Source organism: Eptatretus burgeri, chromosome 11 (assembly GCF_056783735.1).
Source record: "Eptatretus burgeri isolate ZD-2024b chromosome 11, Ebu_testis_v1, whole genome shotgun sequence".
NCBI lineage: Eukaryota > Metazoa > Chordata > Myxini > Myxiniformes > Myxinidae > Eptatretus > Eptatretus burgeri.
The window spans coordinates 59,973,638-60,000,352 of record NC_140971.1 but is presented as its reverse complement, the minus strand read 5'-3'; the positions used below and the strand labels follow the sequence as shown (position 1 = coordinate 60,000,352).

At 44.3% G+C, this 26,715-nt stretch overlaps 1 protein-coding gene across 3 annotated transcripts in view; it reads right to left on the bottom strand.

Moving 5' to 3' along the window:
* The window catches only part of LOC147017197 (regulating synaptic membrane exocytosis protein 2-like), a 352,541-nt gene that overhangs the window by 71,596 nt on the left and 254,230 nt on the right, over positions 1-26,715 (bottom strand). For all 3 annotated transcript variants that reach the window (XM_085846651.1, XM_085846649.1, XM_085846650.1), the window contains exons 14-17: positions 25,857-26,007; positions 12,283-12,354; positions 397-559; positions 72-194 (exon numbers count right to left, since the gene is read on the bottom strand). In XM_085846651.1, the coding sequence (XP_085702777.1) occupies positions 72-194; positions 397-559; positions 12,283-12,354; positions 25,857-26,007 (509 nt within the window). The remainder of the gene's footprint in view (positions 1-71; positions 195-396; positions 560-12,282; positions 12,355-25,856; positions 26,008-26,715) is intronic.

Sequence of the window (26,715 nt, the reverse complement as noted above, 5' to 3'; positions counted from 1 at the left end):
ATATGTCAACTTGCTCAAATAATTTCAAAACAAAAGAAACCCGACGTTCAAAGCACATTCACACAAGTGACCTGCTTTTGTCGGTGGATAACTCATGGTTCTCCGTCACCCTCTGTCGCTCTCCTCGGCTTTGGTTTCGATCATGCCTTGAAGGCGAACGGTGATGACGGCATCGACTGGGGTGTTCAAAACTCCTAAAAAGAGTGTCAGGGTAAAATCGAAACCAGTGTGCTGCCAACCAAACCATTCTGCGGCGAGGTCGATTGTAATACCATAATCAAAAAGTGTAAAATTTACAAACATGTTCAGATTTTTTTTTTAAATAAAAAAAATCTGAACTTTCACAAAACAAGTTGAATTAGTAAATGTCGAATGATTCATTCGCTTATTTCCTACCTTTGCTGCTGGAGGGCTGGAGATCTGGCTGCAGCCTTACTGTTGTCATCTCGACGATGGGGAGAGACTGAGCGTGACCGAAGATGGGTCATTGGAGGGCAGGGAGTTCCAGCCAAAGCCGAGGAACTTCCACCCATGTTCTTAATCAATCCACAAGGTTTTTCTGCATTGAAGGAAGGTTATTATGAGAAGCATTTTTAAAATTGATCCCACAATTACCTACAATTGTTTTGTTTCATAATTTTATGTAAACTAGAACAGTGTAACAGCTAAAAATGGTGAAAAGATTGCCATTTTCAAAACAAATAAAATGTTTCTTCATCATATAAGTAGATGAACGTTAATATTAATAACAAATAGGTTAAAGCCCACTATGTGGTTCATAAGTTCCTTGATAAACTTGAAAGTTTACAGCCTAAAAGGCATTTATCCAGAGCTCAATGGAGTAGTCGTCTCCACGATCGGCTTGTGCCCCCACTTCACACTTGTCTCATTGGAGGCGGTGGATTCTAAAGCTCTCAATATCAAAAGCATCTTCCACCAAGAAGGAGAAGCACAGCACTTGCTGCTCTTTCATCACAAATACGTTTGTGGCCTCTGTTTTCTACCACCTCTCATAAGATCTTGCACCCTTTGCTTTTCCATCCCTCTGTCCCTCCAGGTCACACACATTCTTCCAGCCACCCCCTCCTTGTGAAATTTCCAATCCTCAGGCTGACAGCTCACCTCTGCTCTTTTGTTCCACTTTTCTCCCACTTGTGGAACCACCTTCATCATTCTGCTCAATCCCACTCTTCCTTTCAGAGATTCATGTTCACAGTGCACCAACAACTGAAGTCACCCACCATCCCTATCTGTGACTTTTTCTGTACACGTTAACCCACTTTATCCATCAACTTGCAAGTTGCTATGTTTCCTTCCCTCTCCTTTTCAACAACTAATGTTCATTTATCCCCATTGCAGTGTCAATATGTTGTCCAACTGCAGCGCATTGCCTTTACAGCATCACTTCACACCTCCACAAAATGATAACATATACAAAAGAGCTACTTTATAACCAACAAAAACTTCACTCAAAATTCTTTTTAAAACTTCTTTAAAACCACGATTTTAAACTTCTAGTGGGCACGTTGGTCCGATGGACCAAATTTCCATTGGTCTTCACAACCTTGTTGCATACACGCCTGCTATACTGCTTGAGCATTAGCTTACCTTTCATCAAGCTCAGATGTGCTTGACCCAGTGTGGCCCAGTATGTTCGTTATTATTATTATTAGCATATGATACTACTATTATTATCCCGCCCCCTCCCAGAGGGAGGGGGCGGGATATTGTAATCGTCTGGTTTGTTACTTACGAAATCTAAAGATTTCATAAGTATATTGATGACTTCCGTCATCTGTTTGTGTGTTTGTTTGTTTGTAGGCACGATAACTCGATAACAGAAGAAGCTACCAATGTCAAATTACACCACGTGATTCAGGAGGGTGATGGCTAGTGCTGATTAGATTTTGGTCAAAATCGGTCAAAGGTCAAGGTCACAGTGAGGTCAAACATTCGATTTTTGATGGTTTGGTACAGAATAATCGTAGAAACTTCTGGTTTGCGTCGCTACCTTCTCTCGAGACAGCTTTTATTATACAAGGTCAGAGGTCAAGTTGACGATTTCGTAAGTACCAGTCTATGACTGCTTGTTTGTCTGTTTGTTTGTCTGTCTGTCTGTCTGTTAGCAACTTTACGGCAAAACGGCTTTAGCAAACACTATCAAATTTAATCCACAGGTGGGCAATGAACCTTGGACGACCCCATTAACTTTTGGGTCCAATTGGATCAAAGGTCAAGGTGACGAAATGATCAAAATCGTTTTTCGCTCATAACTTTGTCAAAAATGATCTGATTTATTAATGTTGTAAATACTAGTACGTGCCCGTAAAAAAATAAAAAAATAAAAATTCATAAATAAATATTCAAACCGCGAGCAAGAAACAACAACCACACAGGCCGTTTCTTCGCTCCCGCGTGCCGTACGTGCGTTGCCCGGAAGTTCGCATATCACAGTGATGATGATTCGCAATTGAGTTTTAATGGCCAATTATTCAATTAGCACCAACGTATTTTGCCTTTTCGCAATGTCGTCGCAAGGAAAAACAAAAAAGAGAAGAGAAGAGAGGAAAAAAAAATTTACTTCCTGGTTCGGAGCACACCAGCTCACTCTATTGTTACCGAAATTTATGCACCGTCGAATATGAAAACGATCATAACTTGGGGCATAGTGTTTATCTATAAATGCGCATAAGAAATCGAGAAATTATTAGAATACACGAAGTCATCACTCTCCGGAAGCCCGTACGTTGTAACCTGTAATGGGGAACGCGACTGAGGTTCCCTTCCCCCATCGGCCACGCCCACGCAACAACGTGTCTTGTCATTGGTTTGGTAAATAAATGGCCATAACTTGGGAACCACTTGTCCGATTAATATTGTTGCGAATTCGCGCCCGCCGGCGTGCGAGCGGCCACGTAACTCGAATCGCGGTACGTCGCTCACCGGACGGACAATTCCGTCGTGACCCTCTCGGACTAACGCCGGGAACTAGTCACGGGTGGGCCTTTCGGCCTCACCACGATCGTGCCAATCGACCCCCCGCGTGGGATAGGGTTGTTCGCCAAATTCGACCTACCTAAGTACCCACACGGAGGGTAGACCGGGCGATCGCACCTCGCCGCAGGTCGACTTCGGACATGGGCCACTTTAAGCGACCCGTTCTGTACTATCGGGATAACCGAGCAGTGTTATCGTCAACCTCGACGGTTCCGATTAATTGTCGGGCGTTTTTTTAGCCCACGACCAACCCTTTACGTGAAGTAAGATGGAGATTCAATTAAAGAAAAGACGAAGCGAAACAGGAAAAACAGTTCAACATAATTCACATTTATTCCGCGGCAAACGGAAGGCACAAATATACAATTACAACAATTATGCACCAAAAGCAAATGTAACAAAAACACAACAATTATGCACCAAAAGCAATTGCAACAAAAGAAACACAATGCAGATCTACTACCGACTACGCGAGCACACGGCAACACTTACACAGTTTTACTTTATAGACGGCGCCGACAACACATATACTCAAAATCAAAAGAAAAGGGCCACCCTCAACGATAAGGGGGCAGACGGGCCTGTGGGCCGAGACCGCGTCGAGCCTACCCGTCTTGTGATGAGCCGCAAAATGGCGGCGGTACCCCGACTCCGCGCTCCTCCGCGGGCCTCGCTGGCACTGCCTGGAATGGGGTGGGAACGGGGCCCCCCTTTTCGCACTATCTCAGCGCGGGGGGAAACAGGGGGGGGGGTTGTTGATGCTCTGGGCAAAGAGGATAGCTGGCTTGCCTGGGTCCCGCGACGAGCGACTCCACTGCGCCCTCGACCGCGTTTGCGGCTTCTCCTCTCTGCAGCTCCCCGACAGACTCCGAACCCCGACAGACCGACTCTCCTCCAGACCCGTCTTGACTGCTGCTGCCACTCTTCGCTGCCGCCACAACTCGCCCGAGCCCGAAACAGAAACTCTCTCCAACTCGAGCCCGAAACAGAAACTCTTACTCCAACTTGAGCCCGAAACAGAAACTCTTACTCCAACTCGAGCCCGAAACAGAAACTCTTCTCCAACTCGAGCCCGAAACAGAAACTCTTCTCTCACTCGAGCCCGAAACAGAAACTCCTCTCTCTCGAATTCGCCCCGCGCTCGGCGCTTTATAGTCAGCAGGAGAAACCATATGCAGATTTTTGGATCAGGATCGGCTCGGGGGCGGAGCCACGCTCGCCCATTGGACGGAGGAAAAGTGGGCGTGAATCATTCCTGATCCTCGAATCTGCATATATCGATTCTACTCCGACGCGCCTGGAGGCGGGGCCAAATCGCCCCGCGCTCGCTGATAGGACGGAACAGAAGTGGGCGTGAATCATTCCTGATCCGACTTCCCCTCGGAAAGGCCGCTCTTTGTACCCGCGGCTCAGCGCGCGCCCCGCACGAGGCCAGGACAGCCCGACGCTCGGTGCCCACAAGCGGTGCGGGAATGGCGGTAGAAGGAGGAGAGGTGAAGGTGGTGGAGGGTCTATTGTGGTGGTTTATGGCCATGGCGACGCTTGGAATGGTGGTGATGCGATGGTTGCGAGAGCGAGTTGTGAAGGTAAAGGCCTTGGTTGGTTGGCGTTGTTGTTGTTGTGGTAAAGGTTGGCGTTGTTGTTGTTGTGAAGCAGCGTTGCGGTTGGTGGTTGTTGTGTGATGGCGGTTGAGACGTGGTTGGCTCAAAATAAAGATAGAACAGAAAAACGGCTATCTTAAAGGGTCGCAGCCCGAATGAATGACATTTATTCCCTCTAAACAACGGGTTTGGGCCTAACTACACATATACTTACAGAGATATCTCACCTACGGGACCTGAATGGTGGTTTGCGAATTTCCTCAACCACAACAATATCAAACCTTGAAAAGGCACATTCTCAGGTCCCCAGGAATATACCTGGCAAGTTTCAATCAGATCAGACCAGTGGTTGTCAAGAAACAGCGGTCACAGACACAGACACAGACACAGACACAGACACAGACACAGACACAGACACAGACACAGACACACACACACACACACTGCTGGAATTATAGATAGATTATTAATATTAATGAATATGCATTGTTGCAATGCTTTCATTGTTTTTGTTATTTATTTTGAAATTAGAATGCCATGCCATTACATGGTGGAAGGACAAATTAAGCTACTCTTTGTACCTTAACATGGCACGCATTTAAAACATGGGAATTCTTCTGGATTTTTTTTGTTGTTAATTAGCTTAATCAACTCAGCAGGTCATGATGATTATCATTTTGGTGCATCACAATCCACATCAGAACTCCACAAAAACACATGCCTCACACACACACACACACACACACACACACACACACACACACACACACACACACACACACACTTAGGGGTCTTGTGGGTCTTTTGGGTCCTCGGCATCTTTGGCTCCTTGGGGTGTCTTTTGGGTCCTCAGGAACTTTTGGATCTTTGGAGATTTTGGGTCATCTGGGTCTTATGGGTCCTCTTGGGGTAGTTTGGTATTTTGGGTCCTCAGGGTCTTTTGGGTCCTCAGGATATTTTTGGTCATCAGGGTCTTTTGGGTCAATGGGGTCTTTTGGGTCCTCAGTATATTTTTGGTTATCAGGGTCTTTTGGGTGAATGGGGTCTTTTGGGTCCACAGGTTCTTTAACTCTTCACAGATCAAAGGGGTCTCAGCAGTCTAAAGGGTCAAAAGCTACATTCCATGGGTACGTAATTAATTAACAGACGTAAGAAATTAAACACACACACGCCTCATCCATTTCTAGAAGATAGATTTTGGAAAAAAAAACACTTTCCTTCTCTCAAAAATGAAAAATGCAAAGACACCGGGTGTCCCAATCCACCCACCCTCCCCCCACCCCAATAAAAAAACTTCCTTTTTATTTACCATTAATTTATTATCTTAGGTGTTCTGGGTCTGAGGACCTCTGGCTCTGGGTCTTAGGCCCGCCACCTGGCAGCCATATTAGTAGTAAAAACCTGATGCTGAACACGTCGTCAACCATTTCTCGGAAATGCATTTACCAGTCTTTTTCAAACTTGGTACACAGATCATGAATGTGGCTTACATATGCACGTCAATTGTTTTCTCAATCATATCAAATATGGCTGACTGGCAGCCATTTTGGTACTGAAACATGTCCCCAACCATTTCTCAGACATACATGGTCCAGTTTTGATCAAAGTTGATGCAAGCACCGTACATGATGGCATACACGTGCATCTCACTTTATTTTGTAATCTAATCAAAGATGGCTGACTGGTAGACTGGTGGCCATTTTAGTTGTAGAAAACATGGGATTGAACATGTCCTCAACCATTTCTTGGGCATGCATTTACCAATCTTGTTCAAACTTGGTGCCCAGATAACGAATAATGGCTTACATCTGCACGTCATTGTATTTCGAGATCAGATCCAAGATGGCAGACTGGTGGCCATTGTGTGACTTAAACATGTCCCCAACAATTTCTCGTACATGCGTGGTCCGATTTTGTTCAAACTTGGCACAAGCACAGAAAATTATGGCATACACATGCACTTCACTTTATTTTGTGATCCAATCACTGGTGACCATTTTAGTTGTAAATAAATATGGGCAAGCTATTTACTCCACATTGCAAAATTACTAAAACAGGGACTATGACATTTTATGTCTTTTTCTCCTTGCTTTTCATGTTGTTGTTTTTTCTCTCTTATTTCAGACAAGCAGGGTTACCCGATGTTGCCCTTTGCTGTTCTAAGCCTGTTGGCATTTTGAAGAAATCAAATTTTAATTTTTTTTATATTTATTGTGGGGGACTCAAACACCTCTCTATTCCCTCTCAGGAATGGGGTTGGGGATCATTTAACTGTTCATTTACTGTTCAGATAGCTACAAAGGCTGAGTAGAGGCACTGGAGAGCTAAAAGGAAAAAAAAATCCAACATTGTTTTTCAAAACTTAATTTTTCATTTTGCCCAAAACACTGCACGACACTTACTGATGAACCTCTGACAATTTGACGAAGATCTGTTCAGCCATCTCTGAGAAAAATGGCAACACACAGACAGACAGACAGCCAAACACATCTCTGACAATATAGACGAGCAAAGGGACACCTCACCCTTCCCCTCCCCCCTCTTCACCTGCCTCTTCCCACCCCACCCCCTTCCCGTCACTCCACCAACAACGTCCCCTCCCTTTGCCCACCCCACCCCCTCCAGACAAACTCCATCCCCTCCCTCCATAACCCTTTCGCCAATACCCTCTCTCCAGACTTCCACTCCTCCTCCTCTCCCACGTCCTATCTCCCCCCCCCCCACTTTTCCCTCCCAAAATCGCTTCTTTTTAAATGTTCGCAATTGAGAGTAAATTAATTGACATATTATTACAACAAGCCGGTAGGCGACATGGCTGCTCGCTCTGGATGGAAAGCTGCCCGACGCGACTAGCCGGTATTCATGTACATACTATCAATCAATTTAGCACAATAAATATGATTATCACAGCCCTCTTAGTTTGCGCCCAGAAACCCACCTTGTGAAATTTCAGGCATGTTTCCAAAGACACTCTAACAAATGGCAGCCCTGGTAATTCCATTTATCTATTCGCTAAAGATTTTATTTTTTTATATGATGCTGTAAGACATTCTCCTTGGGCACAAAAAAACAGGTCCCTCGGAGGTCCAGTTTCAGAGGTATTGATTTTTTTGTACAGTCCACAATAAGTGTATGATGTACGATAAAATATTTTAGCTGTTGCTAAGCAACGGAGGTGTGCATAGCAACCATTCATTTTTGTGTACATGCTAGCCACATTGTACACATTTCACCCAAGTTTCATCAAAATCAGACTCTTTCTCTTAGAGATATTCGCAATTAACCGTTTCTGAAATGTTCGACATGTACTTGCCCAAAACCTATCTCCTCCTACAAATATTTTTTGTTAGGGCTGCAAATTGGCATGAAGGGAGCGAGATAGATTGCGCACAGAACTCTAAGCTTCGATTTTTCGATTTTTTTTTTCGATTTTTTCACCACTTTAAAGGGCCGTTGCTATGCCGTTGCTAGGACCCGGGGTCCCTTATTCGAAAGCAGACGATTCCCTGAAATATTGGTCCTACCTACCAAATTTCATTGGAATCGGTTGAGTGGTTTAGCCCCTTGGCTTGACCAAAGTTTCGCGGACAGACAGACAGATGGAAATGTCCAGAATAAGGGTGTTCTAAGAGCAGCCAATAAAATGTAATGTTTATGTGTTCTTGAAGCTACATTTATACAATAAAATACTATACATCAGAGTCTAGCTGTCTTCTTTTTTCCTATGCAGCACAAGGCTGTGAGTGGCATCATTGATTGAGGATGTGGTTGTGCTGCTGATGTAGTGCCCATGTAGGTCAGAGCAGAAATTTGGAATTTGGCCAGGTTGCCAGAGATAGTCCCCCTATTCTTTGCAAAGGACACCGCAAAGGGATCGTTAATGTCCACCAACTAATTCTAGGAGATGTGATGCCCAGTTTAACATCCATCTGAGGAACGGCACATGCATTGATTAATCACCCTGCCTGTGAAACACCAGGATGACAGTTTATAGCTGGGTTGAGATTTAAACCCAGGCAAGACCGCTTAGAGTGAGTGTGCATATCTCTCGGCCATCCTGACATGGAGTGGGGATGAATTGCTTTGTTGCCAATGAAGAGATTCCTTGATTCCTTGGTTTGCATGAAAAGTTTTGGGGTGCTGTCAAGTGCCTTTTTCTCAGGAGTGGGTTCTGTATGAACACTCTCCCATAAAGCTTAGATGTGTGAAGTGCTGCAGAGACTGTTCTTCCTGCAGGTTCTCCCATCTCAGCCAAGGAACTCTGTAGTTCTGTCAGTGCTCATTGGGTTCTTGTTCACCTCCCTGAACAAGGTCCTTCTCGCCTGGTTGCTTAGTTTGGTTGGACAGCCAGCACTAGGAAGAGTCTGTGTATTTCCATATTCTTTCCATTTCCTTATGATGGAGCTCACTCTGCTCTTGGGAACTTTCAACATTCTATAAATTGTTTTATACCCTTCCCCAGATCTATGCCTCCTCACAATTCCATCTCGGTCTTCTACGGATAGTTCCTTGGACTTCTTAGTGGAGTTTCTGCTCTGACATGTCAACTGTGGGACATTCAAAGGAAAGGTGTGTTTCTTTCTAACTCAGGTCCAATCAATTAAATTGGCCATAGGTGGACTCCAATCAAGTTGTGGAAACACCTCAAGGATGATCAAAGGAAATCGGATGCACCTGAACTCAATTTGGAGTGTCACAGCAAAGGGACCATCCATTGGGACCATACTCTGTGCATTGTTGGTGCTGCCGAAGTAGTCTCCTGGGCTATTGGACACAATCCTGGACGGGTCGCCACTCCAACGCAGGTTACTCGAATGGCTCAATCATTCCAGCAAGCTGATACTCATTTTGCTGACCTTGGAAGGATGACAGGCTGAGTCAAACCCACCTGGTTGAATATTTATTGACTCAAGACATTTTACAATTTCACTTTTCATTAATTTGTAAAAATTTCTGAAAATAAAACTCAATATAATGCATTTTAAATTCATGCTGTAATACAACAAAATGTGAAACAGTCGAAGGGTGTGAATACTTTCTGAAGCCACTGTACATAATGATAGCTGAGCAGCTAGAGGAAACAATGCCCTGGACAAATGGAGAAAAGGCTTTCTTGTTGTATCCTACATCGAAACATAATCCTTCAACCAAACTCAAAGAAAGTTCAAGAGGAAATTTAACTGCAGAGATGCCCCATGTAAAAAGAGAATCTCTAAATGGATGAAGAAATTTCAAAAGCAAGGAACTGCGCACAACTTAAACTCAAAATCAACAGACAGACCAACTCATTTTGGTCTGTCTGTGAACTTTTGAGGTCATTGAAAGGGTCCAACAGTCGGTCAAAAAAGTCAAAAGAAAAAAGTCTCTTCGCTGCCACAGTCAAGACTGGCAGTGTCAAATCTCAAGAGGTTTCCTCCATGACATGAAATTTTACCCATAAAAAATAAACACAAACTTACTGACCCAGAAAAAAAAAACAAGCATCTTGAAATGGGTCAGAGGTTTGTGGAGAAAATTGAGGGGGACTGGTTTGCCAAATGACATTTGGTTCTCTGATGAGGCTCACCTTTTGCTCAATGGCCAGGACAACTCAAGGAACAATGTCAACTGGTGCACAGAACCACAGGATGAAGTTCGCCAGAGACTCTTACATTCAGTCAAGTGTTTGAACTGGTGTGCATTGAGCAAGCATGGCATCATTGGACCATTCTGGTTTGAATATGAGGACAGTAATGACATGACCATCAACATTACAGTGCCAAATGAGTGCTAGATTGCTCTTGGTCGCAGGAGAAGCTTTGAAGAGAAGAACAATGGTTTCAGCAGGATGTCATCCCCTCACCCACCAATGAGTCCTACAAGTGGGTGACCAACCAATTCAAAGAGTGATTGGCCAACACTTCAGCGTCGAGTGGTCTCCACATTTCCCTCATCTGAGCCCACTAGATGTTTATCTTTTTCGCTATCTCAAAGACAATATGTACAAGGATCATGCTAGAAGCATATTTGAATTGAAACAAGTAATCACAGAGAAAGTAAGGTCAATCACACTTGCCGAATGTTAGCACGTAATCAACAGCTTCACCCATTGTGTTGAAAGCTGTATACAGCGCAGAGGTAGACATTTTAGAGTGCAGAGGTATATTCAGTGCAGAGGTGGATATGATCAACTGATTGCCAAACTAAAGACTTTCAAGTTATGGTTCTGATATTTGAAACATGTGTACTGTCACACAAAATGTAGCACATGTTCCTGAACTTTTATGTAATTCAGAATAAAAATAATTGTATTGTGGATATTTTTTAATGGGTTTGGGTTATTTGGCACTCCCGTAATTATCAATTAAAAATTCCAAAACATGCATTGCATGAAAATGCCACTTCGAAAACCTCAAACAGTGATCAACTAGAACAGCACCCAGTAGAGCGCATACCTATGCCAGGCTGAATAGTTGACATTTTGCATCCCACTGAGAGGCCGGATCTGCATCCAGACCTGAACCAAAATCGAATCGCCTTGTTCTCGTCAGCGAACCAACTAATCCACCGAGTTTGGGCATAACTCGTCCACATCTTTCTTTGATATATCATGATATATATATATAAATATATATATATATATATATATATATATATATATATATATATCTTCTTCTTCTTCTTTGGGCTGCTCCCATTCGGGGTCGCCACAGCGGATCATCCGTATGATCCGCATAGTGATTTGGCACATGTTTTACGCTGGATGCCCTTCCTGACGCAACCCTGGTCGCCTCTTACGACACAGGGATATGGTACACCTATTTTAACCGGGGTATACACCGGCCCAGTATACTGGTACTCATTTCGCCGACCTCGGAAGGATGACAGGCTGAGTCAACCCCCTGGTGTATTAATTCAGTGGCTCAATGGGGCTTGAACTCAGGACCTTTTGGATCCCAAGCCGCTGCCCTAACCACTGCGCCAACACCAGGCTCATATATATATATATATATATATATATATATATATATATATATATATATATATATATATATATATATATATATATATTTTTTTTTTTTTTTTTTTTTTTTTTTTGAAAAATTGTCGTACCCAGAACAGATTCAGATCATCACCAAAATCGAATAGATTCGTCCTTGTCATGCACCGAATGTGTCCACCAAGGTTCGTCTGAATCCATCCATAAATGTTTGAGATATCATGCTATATATCATTTTTGGCAGGATCTCTCAATGGTGAAGAATAACTTCAAAAATTCTAGTATCCAGATCCAGATCTTCACCAAAATCTAATCATTTCGTCCTTATCACACACTCAACATCTCCACGAAATTTCATCCAAATCCATACACAACCTTTTGAGATATCCTGTTCACAGAGAAACAGGGGTGAAAACAAAACCTCCATACACCTTTAGTGGCAAAGGTAATTAAGATTGATTATCCTATGGCAAAAATAAAGGTTAGAATGTTTGTTGGTTCCATCTGAGCACAATCATCATCTATCGAGCATTGATCCCAGGTTTAAAATCCCATCTCCAGTGTTGATTTGTTCATCATCGATAACTGTTCATGTTGGTCAAATTAAAGATAACTGATGTTTCACAATGTGCTTGCCCTACATCGAAGAATAAATGTATAAGCAACATAATCCTAAGATTACTGTTAAGAAATACTACATCATACCTGCATTAATAACTCCAATCGCATCATCATATTCAAACTCAGAGCCTTCACTCTCCATGATTCGCTGCGATCCTGGGAACAAGTGTAGGCCAGACAAAAATCAAGGGAATAAAATAAAGGAAAATAAAAGCATAGAAAAAAAAAGCTTAATACTGTATAAGCAAAAATATAATGATGTACATTATATTTTATCCACTCAAACATGCATACACTGACCAAATTCTCAGATAAGTTCTCATGATGAACCTTTTTTTTTAAATTGAAGTTTTATTTTTTCCATGTTTATATTATATATATATATATATATATATATATATATATATATATATATATATATATATATATATATATATATATATATATATATATATATATATATATATATATATATATATATATATATATATATATATATATATATATATATATATATGTGCGCCTGGTGTTGGCTTAGTGGTTAGGGTGGCGGCTTGGGATCCCAGGGTCCTGAGTTCAAGCCCCGTTGGCTGCTGAATTAACACCAGGGGGTTGACTCAGCCTGTCATCCATCTGAGGTCGGCGAAGTGAGTACCAGTGTGCTGGTCCCGGTGTATGCCCTGGTTAGAATAAGTATACCATATCCCTGTGTGTCGTAAGAGGCGACCAGGGTTGGCGTCAGGAAGGGCATCCAGCCATAAAACATTGCCTCAAGAAAAAGCCTAACCCCTGCACAGCAGGGAAAAATGGCTGTAAAAACGGTCATTTATTTTTATATATATATATATATATATATATATATATATATATATATATATATATATATATATATATATTGTTGCGGGCCGGCGGGGTCTGGTGAGAAGACCACGAGGTGGGGGAAGCAAGGTCGATTCCCACCAGACTCCCCGGAATTGTAGGCCATCGCTCACGGATAATTTCGTGACGCGCGGGTTGCTAAACCGATGATTGACGCCAATAACTCAACTGCGTGACCTTGGGTCCTCCCGTCTATGGAATCGGGTTACCAAATTAACCACGTGGTTTAATTACCGGAGAACCACGCCCTCGGTACGCGTTGTCCGAACTGGATCACTCTACCGGATCGGATCACCTTTGCAGATCGGATGCAGCCGAGCGACACTGCCAAGCATGTACCGGCTAGAAGGAACGGATCGTTGGGAATAAAGATCCGGCTAAACTTAGATTTGGACCACGCTAGACCAATGAGAGAAAAGACAAAGGTGAGCTGGGAACATTCCTCATGACAATTATTTATTAACAGCAAGCGAGGAAAAGCATGTGGTACGATAAAGATTTATGAGGTATGTAACACAGGGATAGAGGAGAGAGGTGTGACAATAACACAAGCAACTTACTAAAAGCCCAGTCACACCTTGACGTTTTAGCCAACGTATGCCGATTTTTGAAATTTTTTTCTAAAACGCTGGTACACGTTGAATACGTTATGGGTAAGTTTTGATAACATTGAGAGCACGCTGAAAAACACTGCCATACATCGTTGTACGTTGGCTTTAAACGTTGTACTTTTCGGTTGTCCTCAAATTTTTGCATGCTTGAAATTTCACGACGTATGCCGGCGTATGACTCACACGTTCCGCTACGCTGGCCACAAGTTGTATGCACGGTCTGCGATCGTTGACAGACGTCAACACATGCTACTTGTAAGTTAATCATAAGTTGAGACACGCCGAGGTAATGTTTAGCGTACCCGAAACTTATTTCGAACCTATGATTAACGTGTTGTTGGCACGTAACGCGATCGTTGCCACACGTCGACAGACGTTACTTTTAAGTTACTCATAGGCTGAAAGACGTCGGTTTTATGGATCGTCCTTGCGTCAGCGTCCACGGCCACGGCCAGGACACTTATTTGCAGCATTCTTCAAACTTTTATTCGGCATGACGAGGATGTTCACACTTCGATGTCTAGCTTGGCTATGATTCCAATTATCCATCGGCAGCGTCTATTTAAAATAGTCGAGTTTGAGCGTTTTAACACGTTCAGAAGAAACGCTTCAAATTTCCAAACCCCAGCGTCAAAAAACAAAGGCGAGTGACAGCAATTTAAATCGTTCATTGTAAACAATGAAAATAGTTGAGTGGTACCGTTTAAATGTCGTTGAGTGGAAAAAAATCCAATTGTTGAGCACAAGCGTCTACTTTCAATAGTGGAGATGCAGCCATTTAAATCGTTGAGTGGCAGCCTATGAATAGCAAACCCTACGTCACCGGCAAAGATAAACTGCCGCACGATATGGATAAGTTAGGCTATCGTTGGGCATAGTTTGTGAACGCCGGCTACACAATAATTATTCGTTGGTATACCGTATCTATAAGTTATCGAAGCGCTCTATGCACATTATTAGTTCATTGTGCATTTGTCCAACCCGTTATGAATAGACCTAAATCGTAAAAACAAGCTATAGCTCATTGTTGAAAAAGCCCCATAAAAAATTAGCCGCGAAGAACTTCGAACAATGGTGCAAAGATGTCTCCTACCCGTGGACACGCGGACGCAAGGAGGATCCATCATAACCCACACCCTCCCCCTCACACTCACCTACTACTGCCAACATGAACAAACTACTACTAATACTAATACTGATACTGATACTGATACTGATACTGTTACTGCTGACATGGACATCGACTCAAAAAGGACTCAAAAACACTGTTGGGTTCCCGTTTTATGAACACCATTTTTATATACCAATTCCCAAAACCGCTGGGAACACGTCCTTATATGGCAGTTTAAGTTAGAAACACGTTCATTTATTTTTTTTTGTCGACCGGAAGACGTCATTGGAATACGTCTACATACGTCGATGTGTGTTGGGACTACGTAAAGAATTGGTTCAAAGCACGTCAAACATAAGTTAGAAATAAGTTTCGCGTAAAAAAGACATTACCGTGACGTGTTTCGACTTTTGAGTAGCTTATAAGTAGCCTTTGTGGACGTGTGTAAGCGTCCGCATATCGTGTGTACAACTATTCCCCATCGCATGCGGAACGTGTGTCATACGCCAAGTACGTTGTAAAATTTTGAACATGTTTAAAATTTCTTGACGTACTCTACTTACTACGACGTATGATAGCGTACTTTAGCGTTCTACTCACGTATACCAAACTTACTCATACCGTATTTGACATGCGCCAACGTTTTAGACGCATTTTTCAGAGGTCGGCATACGCTGGCAAGATCGCCAAGGTGTGACCGCGATGTTGACACTTCCATTTCTACGGCAGTTATGATTCCAATCGTTGTGCGTCAGCCTTTTAATAGGCTACGTCACGACATCGTCGGCGATGCGTGCAACGCGCTATGCCTAAGTTAGACTATCGTTGGGCATCGGTTGTGTAGGCTGACAACAGGTTCAGCATTCGTTGGTATAAGTTATCTATAACACAACGAAATGTTCTGTGTCCGTTACTAATGCGTTATACATAAGACCGAGTCGCTATGAATACGTCCGAATCTTTAAAAAGAAACATCAAAAGTTCAACGTAAGTCAGCGTTTTACATAAATTTTAATACATTGCCATCGCTGGCTAAAACGTCAAGGTGTGACTGGGCCTTAAAGCAGACACAGTGCAGACTTGACGCGAGATTAACAAGGGTAACAATAATAATGTTCTTCTACAGGCTTACTTAACAGACAGGTGCCAGCACACTCAGACACACACACAGAAAAAGAAACCCCAATGAAAAGGGACTTTTGCAGCCAGGGAGGGAGGGGAGTTGAGGTTATAGCTTTCGGTACCTGGGCGTTTTGGGGGGTGGGAGGGGTATGCTCCGGGGTGCGATACCCGACAATAGTTGCGTTGTTCTGGCCACAGCCACACGTGTGGAGATCGTGCTTCGAAGGAGGAGCTTGAGTGGAGAAGGGCGGAGTCCAGAAGGTGAGAGTGGAGCAGTAGGCGGGACCAGGCAGGAGGCGGTTCGTCGAGGTGAGACGTGAGTGGAGTCAAGAAGCAGGAACACACTGCGTGAAAACACCACTCAACATCCACAACACTGAGGACTTCTTCACCTTTTATAGAGCCCAGAGCTCGGGGGAGGGCCATGCCGAATCCGACGTCATCGTCTGGGTGGGCATTCTGACTGGCCCCGACCCCTCACGTGGTCCGTCAGCCTGGGCCGGGTTTCGGGCAGACTCCGGTCACGCCCGCCCACCTGGGTGCTAAAGCGTACGTGACTCGCCGCACATGTCTGGTTTCGGGAAGACAGTGGAAGCTCAAAGCGCTAGTCCAGCCCAAAGCGCACGTCACGGATTTTGCCTCAGAAAATAAAAAGAGTGGGGATGAAATAAAAAGGGAAAAATGATTGAATAACCTAACTATTAGACCATCGCAATGCACTCCCTTGTCTTCCCACTAAAGGCCCGGTCACACCTTGACGTTTTAGCCAGCAATGGCAACGTATTAAAATGTATGTAAAACGCTGGCTTACGTTGAACTTTTGATGTTTTTTTTTAAAGATTCGGACGTATTCATAGCGACTTGGTCTTATGTATAACGCATTGGTAACGGACACAGAACGTTTCGTTGTGTTATAGATAACTTATACCAACGAATGCTGAACCTGTTGTTGGCCTACACAACCGATGCCCAACGATAGTCTAACTTAGGCATAGCGCGTTGCACGCATCGCCGACGATGTCGTGACGTAGCCTATTAAAAGGCTGACGCACAACGATTCGAATCATAACTGCCGTAGAAATGGAAGTGACAACATCGCGATCACACCTTGGCGATCTTGCCAGCGTATGCTGACCTAAGAAAAATGTGTCTAAAACGTTGGGGCATGTCAAATACGGTATGAGTAAGTTTGGTATACATGAGTACAACGCTAAAGTACGCTATCATACGTCGTAGTAAGTAGAGTACGTCAAGAAATTTTAAACATGTTCAAAATTTTATGACGCACTCGGCGTATGACACACGTTCCGCATGCGATGGGGATAAGTTTTGCACACGATATGTGGACGCTTACACACGTCCACAAAGGCTACTTATAAGCTACTCATAAGTCGAAACACGTCGCGGTAATGTCTTTTTTACGCGAAACTTATTTCTAACTTATGTTTGACGTGCTTTGAACCAATTCTTTACGTAGTCCCAACACACATCGACGTATGTAGACGTATTCCAATGACAATCTTCCGGTCGACAAAAAAAAAAAAATTAACGTGTTTCTCGCTTACAACTGCCATATAAAAACGTGTTCCCAGCGGTTTTGGGAATTGGTACGTAAAAATGCTGCTCATAAAAGGGGAACCCAACAGTGTTTTCGAGTGCTTTTTGAGTCGATGTCCATGTCAGCAGTAACAGTATCAGTATCAGTATCAGTATTAGTATCAGTATTAGTAGTAGTTTGTTCATGTTGGCAGTAGTAGGTGAGTGTGAGGGGGAGGGTGTGGGTTATGATGGATCGTCCTTGCGTTTAACGATTTAACGATTTAAATGATAAACTCAACGATTTAAATGGCTGCATCTCCACTATTGAAAGTAGATGCTTGCGCTCAACAATTGGATTTTTTTTACACTCAACGACTTTTAAACGGTACCACTCAGCTATTTTCATTGTTTACAATGAACGATTTAAATTGTTGTCACTCGCCTTTGTTTTTTGACGCTGAGGTTTTGAAATTTGAAGCGTTTCTTCTGAACGTGTTAAAACGCTCAAACTCGACTATTTTAAATAGACACTGCCGATGGACAATTGGAATCATAGCCAAGCTAGACATCGAAGTGTGAACATCCTCGTCATGCCGAAGAAAAGTTTGAAGAATGCTGCAAATAAGTGTCCTGGCCGTGGCCGTGGACGCTGACGCAAGGACGATCCATTATACCGACGTCTTTCAGCCTATGAGTAACTTAAAAGTAACGTCTGTCGACGTGTGGCAACGATCGCGTAACGTGCCAACAACACGTTAATCATAGGTTAGAAATAAGTTTCGGGTACGCTAAACATTACCTCGGCGTGTCTCAACTTATGATTAACTTACCAGTAGCATGTGTTGACGTCTGTCAACGATCGCAGACCGTGCATACAACTTGTGGCCAGCGTAGCGGAATGTGTGAGTCATACGCCGGCATACGTCGTGAAATTTCAAGCATGATAAAATTTGAGGACAACCAAAAAGTACAACGTTTAAAGCCAGCGTACAACGACGTATGGCAGTGTTTTTCAGCGTGCTCTTAATGTTATCAAAACTTACCCATAAAGTATTCAACGTGTGCCAGCGTTTTAGAAAAAAAAATCAAAAATCGGCATACATTGGCTAAAACGTCAAGGTGTGACCGGGCCTTAAACAAAACGAAGGGGTCTATCTACATGTATATTAATGGCATAACTGTCTCGGAACACCTATCTGTTGTATGCATGCGGTTCCGAGAACCACAACACTACCCCCCTCCCTTTTGCTAGACTCGACCTGAGTCGTTAACATTCGTGTGGCATGCAGGTGTAGGTTCCCCGAGTGCATTTTACCAACAGATCCCTAACTGCGACATGTTGAATACATGTCCCAAAAATAAATAACCGAGTGCGTTGCGTAACTAAACTAACAGACTCATTCGGACAACTAACTACATTGCCAGAACTAAACAAACAAACAGGTGGGTTAGAACAATATACATTTCTAATATTTACATTACCCATGGCCCAGGACCTGTGACTTAAGGAGAGAACAATAAAGGCAACATTCAGGGATGAGTGCAGCAGCAGACAATCGATGGTCAGGCATCTTCAGGCCCTCAATGGTCCTTTGTTGTTTTTATTTACTTTTCCTGTTCCTGGCTGCTGGAGGCAACTCACCCTAATACGGCAGGCCACACGCCGTCTCAGTCCATTTGAACTGGCCTTTATAAACAACAAGATGTCTGGGCTGCACAAATGCAGTCCCCGGTAACACGGCTGCCTGCAGGGCAGTCCTTGCAAATACTTTCACAAAGATGGTCCTGGCATACATGGTAAAGTTGAGAGATGTGGCAAGGCAAATAAAGGCATGGGCAGGTATAGCAAATTGAGTCAAGGCAAAGGCATGGCAAATGCAGACCAGGCAAAGTGTAGTACAACAGGTCGGCACATGAAGCTGGCCGGCCTCAGTGTGGTTTTGTGAGGTTGTGGAGGGAGTGTGGTGGTGTTGGCCAGTCCAAAGCGGGGCTTGGTCCTACCATACAGTCTCTCCTCAACCTATTGCCTATGCCTGTCCTTGTCCATACCCACCCCCATTAGCTTGTAACAAAAAAACAAAAAACTAAATTTAGACTTTTTTATTTTTATTTTTATAATTACGTGTGTCCCGAGCCCCCTTATTGTCCTTGTTCGACTAACCTGTCCAAACTGTCTATTCCCAATCCCTAAGATCCCTTTTGAAAGGATTGAGGAAGAGACAAGTGAATCTGTCTTGAGGCCCAAATGCAGCCTCAGAATAGCTCCCACAGGTTTCAGCATTTTCAAGATGAGTCCAGCGGCCTACGAACAGCGAAGGGATGGATGGTGCGAAGGGGTACATGTTTCCTTTCTATCCTACCATTTATTAAACGTTAATCTATCTCCAGGGCTTTTCAACACGCCTGTCTCTTTAAACTGTTGGTTCTCGCAACCACGATTCCCATCGCCTGTGTTGGTGTCTGTTATTAATTTGGGCCTGGCCCGCAAATTTTCTCCCGTGCTCTTGCACAATTTCATGGCTGGGCAGCGTGGCTCCACTGGCAGGTCTACCCACCTGCCGAACTCGATCTTCGGCATCCCCGGGTCTCTGAGGCTGTCTCCGAGCCTATGAATGTGGGGGATGCCCTTCCTGGCATTTTCCCCATCGATGCCCACGTGGAATTTTGGTGCTCCGGATTCCGTTTCCGTGGGCTACCCGTGCCCATTACACAGACTCGGTCACTTGGACCCATGGCCTACTCTCGCCGACGACTTCGGTGTCCGGCGTGCCTTCTACTCAGTACGCATATTTCACCAGCCATGCTCCCAGCCGGTCAATAGTCTCCTGCACCCTACAAAAGGTTTCGTGCCTTCGTTCAACACCAACAACAAAATGACATCCTTTTAGTTAATTTAACTAACCCACTAACTATTATTACACAAACCCCAGGATCCCTTGGGTGGGATTCACTCCTCCCCCCCAATCATTCATTCGCACCATGCATTCCACATTCACTCCCTTCACACTCTGGACCATTGACCCACATTCACGCATCGTATATTTTCTCTTTTCAATTTACTCCAACTCTCCACTAACTACGTCCCCCTAACTGACTCGTGCTCCCCGTCATCCCTTATTCAAATGCACGTTCCATTTAACTCTGCGTAGCTAATCTACATCCCCACTACACATTCCATGTCTGTCCTTGTCTCCAATCCATTTCTAAATTCGATACTAAATTTCCCCTAACTCGTGTTACCGGGCCCCATGGAGGACGACTCATGCCCCCATGAGGCCGGTCTGTCTAACGCTAAACCCTTCCCCTAACTAATGCTCCTATTCCCCCAGGGAGGATGTTCGCTAAATCCTGGCCGGGCATAGCCTACTCGTGGCAAGGCTCGACGAGCCTTGCACCTCCAGGGCGGCGGTCTACAACACGCTTGTCTCTTTCGTTTGGCCGATACACGAGAGAGTAACGTTGCCCCATTAATTACATTACATGCTCGCTTTCGAGCCATCCCCCATGTGAACCACCGTGCGTTACACACCTGGCCTTCGTGCTGCGAGATCCCCGCTGATGTCACTCGCACACGGCCCACTCCGTGAGGTTTACCACGCTCACGGGCCCGGTGGTGTCGTCCTCGGGACTCGTTCCGCACGTCCCGCGAACACCACTCGCGGCGCGCAGCACGTCGGGCCCCGTACACGTGCTCACATGGGGATATGTGTTTTCCTATTCAGCTCGACCCCTCAATTTGCCTCCATTTTAGCCGTCCGCGGTCTGGTGTTGGACCAGGTGGGGATCGTTTCAATGCCGGCTTCCCATCCTGCAATCATCAGCACTTGGGTGGTTTGCAAAGCATGGAACTGATCTCGCACGCATCGTCCCACGGAGCCGGGGCGGTCTCCGAAATAACTCCATCCGGCTCATTAGGCTCGCCACTCCGGTCCGTTACATGACCCACGACTCCCGTCTGGGTCGGTCCGTGTCCCATTTTCTCACGTGCACTCACACATTCCATGTCATTTGCACTACTCACACATTCCATGTCATTTGCACTACTCACACATTCCATGTCATTTGCACTACTCACACATTCCATGTCATTTGCACTCCACTCACGTTCTGATACACACTCCGGCAAATCACATTGAGGGCTTGGGTTAGCCCAAGAGATCCCGTGGGTTTCTATCCCCCCAAGCTCGGCATATGCTCTTTCGCACCATTCAACCGCTCCACCTCGCACGGCCTTAGCGGACTCACCTCGTCACGGCCTGCTTCGAGGGAGCATATAGTCTCCCCTTGTTCCTGCGGGAGGTTAATCCGACCCTCGCACTGGGTGCCAAAACACTCCACAAGCTCAACCTCAACCTCAATGTCCTTCACCATTTCTACTTGTGTCTGCTCCTCTTTTATTTCGTGCAATTCGTCCTTTACCCGTTCTATCTTCCTTTGTGTCTCTGTTACCTCTTTTAATTCCTGATTTACAACCCCAGATTGCTGATTCTTTGTCTCGACCTGTCCGAGTTCACAGGTTTCCCTCCTGACTATCGTGGTTTCACTCGTCACCTCGACCTTGCCCGTCGTCATCGCGGTCCGAACAGCCTCCACACTCCCCCTCGCCTCGGTCATTTCCCCACGTGCAGTCCTGATCCTATTTGTGAAATTCCAGTCCACGTTTTTCATTTCGCCCTTCATCTCTGCCAGCCCGACTTTCAAGCTTCACAGCCCCGCCTTCATTTCCTCCTGACCCGCCTTCATTTGTGTTTGTAAGTTTTGCAAATTCTCATTTCGTGTTTGCGTATTCCAATCCATGCGTTCCATGCATCGTCTCATTATCTCCATAACCGTGTTCGTCTCCAACGGCTTTGGCGGAGCCGATCCGCTTCGATTGGGTGTGGATCCGATAAGGATCGCTCGGTCCTCTGTGGGGGAAAATTTGATGCAGGGCGTGCCCAAGCATTGTCGCTGTCGCAGTTGCCCCCAATGTTACCTCTGGGTATAGCTGCAGGGAATGATCTCCCTCAAAACCGTCGTCCTGAGCCATGGATTCCTCTAACATTGTTTCAGAACCCACCTATATACATATATACATATATTGCCTTAAGAAAGTATTCTCACCCCTTGACTTTTTCACATTTTGCTATGTTAGTTCTGTTACAGCCTGAATTTAAAATAGATTAAATTGAAATTTTGTTGTTGCTGATATATACGTAATACCCCATAATATCAGTGGAATTGTCTTTTTCTTTTTTAGAATTTGTTCAAGTTTTTTCAAATTTTTGCAATTTACGAAATTAGAACTCTGAAATAGAATTGTGAGGAGGCATAGATGAGAAAAAGGCACATGACAGCATGCTTGGATTTTGCAAAAAGGCATGTGGTATACTCCAAGAGCATGAGGCAAGAAATTCTCTGGTCAGGTGAGAAGAAAACTGAACTCTTTGGCCAGAATGCAAAGTGCCATGTCTGCGGAAACCAAGCACAGCTCATCATCCATCAAACACCATCCCAACCATGAAGCATGGTGGTGGCAGCATCATGCTTTGTGATGATTTTTAGTGGCAGGGACTGGGAGACTTGTGAGGATAGAGGGAGCAATGAATGGAGCCAAATACAGGTAAATCCTTGAAGAGAACCTTCTTCAGAGTGCAAAAGACATTAGACTGCGTGACGATTTATGTTCCAACAGGGCAATGACCCTAAACATACAGCCAAAGCAAAACCGGAATGGCTTCACAAAAAGAACGTGAAAGTCCTTGAATGGCCCAGCCAAAGCCCACACTTGAATCCCATTATAAATCGGTGGAAAGACTTGAAGATTGCTATTCATCGAAGCTTCCCATCCATCTTTACAGAGCTTGAGCAAATCTGTAATGAAAAATGGAAGAAAATCCCAAAATCCAGATGTGCAAGACTGATACAGACATACCCAAGAAGACTTGAAGCTGTAATCGCTACCATTGGAGCTTCTGTAAAGTATTGACTCAGGGGGTTGAACACTTATTCACACAAGACATTTCAGCTTTTCATTTTTAATTAATTTGTAAAAAATTCTGAAAACATGTTCCACTTTGTCAATAATTGGTATTTTGAGTAGATCTGTGACCGTATCCTTGCACTTCGTGTACTCACCGAACGCAGACGAGAGTTTCGGCAGGGGCTGCTTGCAGCCTATGTTGATCTCTGTAAAGCGTTCGATTCAGTGAATCGGGATGTCCTCTGGAGGATTCTTGGTCTTCGTGGGGTGCCACCGAAACTGATCGATCTGATGTCTGAACTCTACTCTGGTACTGAGAGTGCTGTGAAGTGTGGTGGTACCGCCTCTGACTTATTTCCAGTTGTTACTGGAGTTCGTCAGGGATGTGTACTTGCCCCCACACTTTTCAGCACTTGTATGGACTGGATTTTTGGGAGGATGTCGGAGAGATCAAGTTGCGGTGCATCGTTTGGCAATGTCAAGATCTCGGACCTTGATTTTGCAGATGATGCAGTCATCTTTGCGGAGACTTTAGACATCCTCTTGGGGGCCCTCGAGGTACTGAATGAGGAGTCGGAGCCGTTGGGATTACGGATTTCTTGGGTCAAAACAAAGATCCAGGCTTTCGGTGACATCTTGGATGCTGCTGTCCTGTCTGTGTCTGTTTGTGGTGAGGATGTTGAGGTCGTGGAGAGATTCACTTACCTTGGCAGTGATATTCATGTCTCCGCAGGTTGTGAGCCGGAGGTCAATAGACGTCTGGGTCGGGCCTGGGGAGTCATGGATTCACTGGATCATGGGGTGTGGCGTTGCCGGTACCTGTGCGGGAGGACGAAAGTCCGAGTCTTCAGGTCCTTGGTACTTCCAGTCTTGCTCTATGGGTGCGAGACTTGGACTTTGATCAAGGATCTGAGACGGAGACTCAATTCCTTTGGTACCAGGTCTCTTCGGAGAATCCTTGGCTATCGCTGGTCGGATTTTGTGTCCAACGAGCGGTTGCTGAGAGAGACTCGGATGAGATTTGTTACCTGCATAGTCCGTGAGCGTCAGCTGCGGCTGTATGGACATGTGGCTCGTTTTCCTGACGCTGATCCTGCTCACCAGATTCTCTCAGCGAGGGAGTCTCATGAGTGGAGGAGGCCAGTGGGCCGACCACGTGCCTCATGGTTACAGCAGGTTGACCATCATCTCAAGGAGATGGGGATGGGCCTGGCATCTGCCTGGGGGATGGCCAGACGGAGGCCCCTGGAGTACCGGCGGAAAGTGGACGCAGCGACGCGCTGTTCTGGCACATGCTCCCATACCTGACCTGACCTGTGACAAAAAATTTAAATAAATCCATTGTCAATGCAGGCTGCAACACAACTAAATGTAACAAAAGTCGAGGGGTGTGAATACTTTCTGAAGGCACTGTATACAGTGATTTGAAGGTATGAAGATCAGCATTCGATGATATGAGTGAGGAAAGTGAAGAAAAAAAATTGAGAGCTTAATCAGTAAGAAACCGTTGCGACCTGTTCCCAGTCAACACATTGTTGAGCAGGCCAAAAAAAATATGGCAAATTATAAGACCACAGTGAGGGAGAGTGGGCTGTCCCAAGGGGTTAACCAAGGATGAAGCCTTGATAAAGGATATTATTAAATAAGCCGTTAATTATCTTCAAAAGGTGTGTTTTAATTAACGCAAACACCCAATTTTCACTCATGCACTTCCTTGGTGTTCCCTTCATATGCATGCAAAATTTCAGGCTGATAGGTTTCATAGTTTTGGAGTTATGGAGATGACACATTGACACACTGACACACACACACACACACACACACACACACACACACACACACACACACACACACACACACACACACACACACACACACACTGACATTTATTATAATAGATTCTCAAAAATGTGTATGTGTGTCCTTGGTTGTTAGCTCCATTTGCAGGCTTCAGGAGGTGGAACAGAGTCCTCCCAGGTCTTAAAGTATCCACCTCTGTTTCAGTAAGGGATTACAATTCATGGACCACGTTGTGAAGTTTTCTTGTTCTCAAAGTTTTGTTCCGAGGGCTCTTTTCAAGATTGTCGTTGAGCCTCGGACAGCTTCCAACTGTAGTTTGTTTGTAGTAACATTTCCAGGTATCGTTTTGAAGATCCCAGAGGTGTGTGTGTGTGTGTGTGTGTGTGTGTGTGTGTGTGTGTGTGTGTGTGTGTGTGTGTGTGTGTGTGTGTGTGTGTGTGTGTGTGTGTGTGTGTGTGTGTGTGTGTGTGTGTGTGTGTGAAAAAAACTAAAGTTTATTTTGAAAAAACCCAATCTATGCTTATATTAGTTGAGTAGGCACCGAGTGCAAATTGCTGAATATACTCCTTCAAAATAATCCTCGCACCTGATACAGTGAGATAGGAAAGCAAGAAAGAATGGTGACATTGCATACGTTGCAACTTTCTGCTTCCCTCAGATGGCGGACGGCGGCGGGGAAGGAATGGAGACGGCCGTGGCAGTGGAATTGAGGAGGTATCATGCGTTTGCAATTTGTACCAGTGGGGCTCGTCATCCAGCAAGGCCGTTGCCAGTTCAATAAGCACCTGGAGGACATGACCAAGAAACAAACAATGCAAGGGATGAGAAATTATGTTCCAGGAATAAAATACAGCCTTACAAAGGTAAGACCACAACAAACAAAGCCCAGGAAAAATAGGCAAGATAAACAAAACAAAAAAAGGACATAAAAGGTGATTGGGCCAGTATCATGCAAAATTAATATCACATGAACAGTCTTGCAATTCAATGTATATATCGAATGTTGCAAACGTGAAGAAAGGTAATATTTTGCAATTCGTTTGAAAAGCAGAATGAGTTGTAAAAATCAAAGATTGATCACAAAAAGTAAAGATATTAGGACATTTAAATGTGAAGAGCAGTGAAAATACATTTATATTTAGTCACCGGGGCTTCCACTGAAAAATCCTCGTGTTTCAAGGCCATAAAGTGCAGGTTATCACCAAAAAGTAGCCACATGGGCATACAAGAAGCAACAATGAAACAGGAAAGCAGCAAAACAATCACAACCACCAAACATATACCATAAATCACACAGATGAATGAATGATCAGGGCATTTGCATCAGAGCTTGGGAACCAGAGCCAGCAATGTGAATAATGTCCTTTGGCAAAACAAACTCACTTTTGAAAGAACTTTCTCAATGCATCAATTTTGCTTTGGTCACAAACAACTATTTGGGCAATTTTATTCAAATATACTAATGTTTCTTCATAATGTGTTGTTAAAAATCG